Raw genomic sequence first — 4,581 nt, forward strand, 5'->3', positions numbered from 1 at the left:
AGCATGCATGACTAGAACACTAAGGAGTTTCCTGGCTGCTGCATATTATAATACGTAGCTCCATTAGGAATATTTCACATATACTGTATGTACTGCATTATTTCAACATGTTTAGTTAAAACAAAACTCTAATTCCAGGGTCATCGGTGAGATTTTTATCCCACAAATATGGAACTAAAAAGACTATGTTTTTACTCTCTACAATTACTTCAGACTAGAAATTAATAGCAATACCATTAATATATTGTATTAAATCTCTTGAATGATTATATAATTAAAATTTCAGCACTTCAAAAGAATCTTATGAATTCTCCAACCAGAAAAAAATTACACCTATTTTCAAAAACTTTGATATCAAGACTTTCAGTTGTCAAGTTTCATTTTTTATGTTATTATTAAAACACAATAAATGAGAAACTAATAATAGTGATTGATTCCAAGCAGGAGAATTTGGTAGCTGAAGGCAGGTGTAGACAAGAAACTTCTGAATTTTAAATCATTTGTATTTATTACCTATTTTAAGTAACCAATTTTAACTACAAACTAAAAATGCTCGGAATACATAGCACTTCTGCAGACTTGTAACCTTACCTCATACTTTTAGAAAAAGACTATCAAAAAGATATTAACATAAATCACAACAAGCTGCAAAAGCTAAGTCCTTTCAGGATTTCAAAAGAAAATAAATATAAAAAAATCTATCCCACACTACTTCCAGATTCACTGAATCTGGAATATATCATCAAAGTGTCCCTATGTGGAACACCAATTATATTCTACTAATTTAAAGTAGTATGTGAAATCCTAAACTCTGGAACTTAAACTAAAAGACCAAAACCAGCTAATGATTAGTATTCCATGTTAAGACAGTGGGCCATTACAGACAACATGAGTGAAGACAGCATTCCATGAAACACTCAGGCCAAATATTTCCCAATGTGGGTATAAGTAATTGTCCCCAATGGAAGGTTTTGAAAAGTCCTCATAAGAATTCACTGTATTAGACTGTTTTTTTCCTCTTCAAACACTGGCCATGACATATAAGAGAAAGTGTGTGTGTGTGTGTGTGTGTGTGTGTGTGTGTGTAAGGATGTATCAAGGAAGTTTTTAGACCAATTATCTTGTGGGTAAAGGAGCAACAAAAATCCAACCCTGACAAAATTTTTGCTTGAAAAAAAATAAAAACTACATTGTAACTATACTATTACCACTAAAAAGCCAAAGTCCATCCTTTTATGTGAAATAAGTAAGTAATTTTTTATATTGAATGAATAACTTGTCTTAAAAACAGTGAGTCTGACTTTAATTTCTGACCTGGAAAGCTGTCTGATCCACTATTATGTAACTCTATCCAAACTCTAATGCAAGAGCTACATACCCATTAACAGTTAGTAAAAAGTACAACACACACATACATGTTGGCTGTAGTTCCTTAATTACCTTGTCAAAATTATGATACCCACTATATTCTTAAACAACAAAACCTCTCCTATCCAGACCAAAAATAGTGACACTTCCCATGCTCCATAAAACTTTTAAAAGAGAGGTTATTCCTTTGACTAACTTCTCATCGTGTGAACTGTACGTTTTTAAAAAGTAATCAAATTGCCAATTTTTGTAGAAAGACATATTTTACTTAAAACTGGCAAAATCTTTACTATTTTACTCTTTTAAGTTATCTTAATGTTTTATTCATTTTAAAGCCATTTATCTGCCCTCTAAAAGACCCACAGAATTTTCCCTGAAGGCTAATCAGCAAGTTCTTTTCCCCCCTGTGTCAACATGGAATTACCAGAACAGTTTCTACTAGCTGCAGCAAAGCAACAATTCTACAGTGCATTTGATTTACTATTTGGTTAGGTGTATACTGAAATTTTGATTTCTTGAACATCTTTTTGTTAGTCAGCTTATGGACATGAATGAAAAGGAAACTGACACTCTAGTATGCTAATGCCAACAACCAAGTAATTTTACTTCAAAAGGAAATAGACTTTAGTGGCTACTAATTCAAACAAACGTTAAGAAAAGTACCCAAGATAAAAGTACCTCAACTAAGTTTGAAATTACACACATCATGAAAAGGAGATTCAGAATAAATATTTTAAAATACACAATAGGACTAAATTAAGTTTGGCCAAACAGATTTGATTCAGCCCTAATGGTATGAACAAATCAGTACATCTTAAAAACACTTCCAGCAATTAAATCCTTACTATGCTAGGATTTCAATCTAGTATCGTTTTCTCAAAAAGGACTGTGAACTCTACAGTATATGGTGGAAGGGGACTTGACTATTATTTGAATGGAACACAGGAAAACCCTGCTATGCAAATGTGAAAGGAAATGATGAAACTACAAATATTTTTAATTTACAAAAACATGGTAAATGTATTCGAGAATCATCAAAACATATTTACCAATACTGTTGCACAACACCTCTAACTGGCTTGAAACATCACATTCTTTCAAGCAACATATAGCAAACTGCTTTCTCAAGGACCATCTGTAACAGTGACTAGTGAAAACCCTTTGAACTATTTTTCAAAAGATTCTCATCTCTCTTTTTAAGTATTTTAGCTAAGTACAACATTGAAACAGTTTTTAAGGAAGGAATGTATAATTTTTAAAAGGCATTTAATCTCAATTCGCTTAATCAAAGGAGGTGTGACAACCAACGCATGTAAAATTAACCTTAATCCGCCAACGAAAACACGCAAAATGTCTCCTAACAATTCCCCTCCTCCTTAAAACAACAACCGTACACATAAATATGGTACTGACCTCCACTCCCACTGAGAGCAGCTAATTAATAAAGAGAATAGTTACGTTTGGAGACCAAGGTGCCACATCCTACCTCATATATCTCCCAAAATAACCACATCATCAAAGTAGAACTGAACATTATTTTTGCTAAAGCAAGAATCCAACCCCCGGGAGCTTCAGCCCTTAGACAATGGTGGTTACCAGACAGAGCTGCACAGTTGGGTCCAAATGACACATTTCACTAGGCCTTGGACACAGCACACACACTCACACTCTCCCAAGGGGCCAGTTCCAAGGCAGGGGCGTTCAAACCCCACTAGGAGACGGAGGGTAGCACGGAGGCGTAGGGGTTTGCTAGGGGAGGACAGGCGAGAGGGGTGGTCGATAGAACCGAAGGGTAACTGCACTGACGCGAGGGAGGGGACTGGAAATGGCCGATGGATTCTATATTTATTTATTTAAAGGTCTTGATTTAACGGGTCCTTCCCAGGGGTTCTGTAACTAAAGCCAAACTGCGCAGCAAACATTACGGGGTTGGGAGAGTAGTCGCTGCTCCCCCTACCCCGTGACTAGGGAGGGGGGTGGGGGAAACAAGTTCCCCGGCCAACACCACAGACCACTCGGATTCCCCCCCTTCCCCCTCCTCCACAGGAAGGGGGAGGCTAACAGAGAAAAGGGGGAAAACAAGTTCCCCAGCCAGCCCCACCGCCCGATCACTCCCAGTTGTCCCCCCCCCCCCCACCTTCTGTTAGGAAGGGGGAGGCTAAACCGTGGAAGGCAGCAGAAAAGGGGGAAATCCCACATTTTGCCTCCCCCCACCCCAGCCACCAACAGACTCCTGCGGGGTCCGTGAGCCAGCGAAGGAGCCAAAGGATGGGTGGGGGTAGAGGGTGCCGAGCCCCCGCAACCAAACAAAGCGCGGCCTGAGCGAGAGCCCGGGCGAGTGGGGAAGCCGCGGTTTTTCCTGCCGTCCGGGGCCCGGGCCGGGCTGACACTGCGGCACCGGGGGACCCGCCTCCGCTCAGCCTCCGTCTCCCACCCCGGGGGCGCACAGGCCTCCCCCGCCCGCCCCGGCCTTCCTCCCCGCGGGTCCCGGCCGGCCGGCGCCCGAGCCGGAGGGCGGCGGGGAAGGAGCGCGGCCTTACCCCGCTCGCCGGCGTTGTTCCGCTCCTGGGGCAGCGGCGGAGGCGGCGGTGGCGGCGGCGGAGGCTGCTGCTGCTGCGGCGGCGGCGGAGGCTGCTGCTGCGGCTGCTGCTGGGGCGGCTGCGGCGGCGGCTGCTGCGGGGGCTGCTGCTGCTGTTGCTGCACCGGGCGCGGCCGCGACACTCGCCTGGGTCTCCGGTTGGCGGCTCGGACGGAGTTCATTTGCCGGGCTGAGGTGGCGGCGTTGGCGGAGGGACACACACACACACGCACTACGAGCTGCGGGGCAGGAGAAGGGGGTGGGGAGGGGGAGGAAGGAAAGGGGGCGAGGGGAAGGGGAGATGGGAAGGGCGGAGGGGGTGAACGAGACCCCGATTCAAGAGAAAGGCCGACGGAGACAGACAGAGACCGAGCGAGGCCGGGCGGGAGGGCCTGACGCACGGGGAAGGCCGAGGCCGCCGGGCGGGGCGGCCGCGAGGGACGGAGACAGAAAGACGGGCAGAGCGAGAGAGAGAAAGAAAGAAAGGGCGTCCGCCCGCCTGGGGATCCCGAGGCGAAGCGCGGCGTCGGCGGGTGAGGAGACAGACTCCGGTCCCGCCGACTCCCGAGCGGCGTCTCAGGCGGCGGGGGGAGTGGGCGGGCGGGCGAGGAAGGGAGAAGGAGGAGAAGAGAGGG

The 4,581-nt window shown here is 45.3% G+C and overlaps 1 protein-coding gene across 1 annotated transcript in view; it reads right to left on the reverse strand.

Annotated features, from left to right (window-relative positions):
- Positions 1 to 4,128, reverse strand: part of FBXO11 (F-box protein 11) — an 83,355-nt gene extending 79,227 nt beyond the window's left edge. The window contains exon 1 of the mRNA XM_019415664.2: positions 3,909 to 4,128. Within this exon, the coding sequence (XP_019271209.2) occupies positions 3,909 to 4,128 (220 nt within the window). The remainder of the gene's footprint in view (positions 1 to 3,908) is intronic.
- Between the last annotated feature and the right edge of the window lie 453 nt (positions 4,129 to 4,581).

This window comes from Panthera pardus, unplaced genomic scaffold (assembly GCF_024362965.1).
Source record: "Panthera pardus isolate Hobbes unplaced genomic scaffold, ASM2436296v1 HiC_scaffold_25, whole genome shotgun sequence".
Taxonomy (NCBI): domain Eukaryota; kingdom Metazoa; phylum Chordata; class Mammalia; order Carnivora; family Felidae; genus Panthera; species Panthera pardus.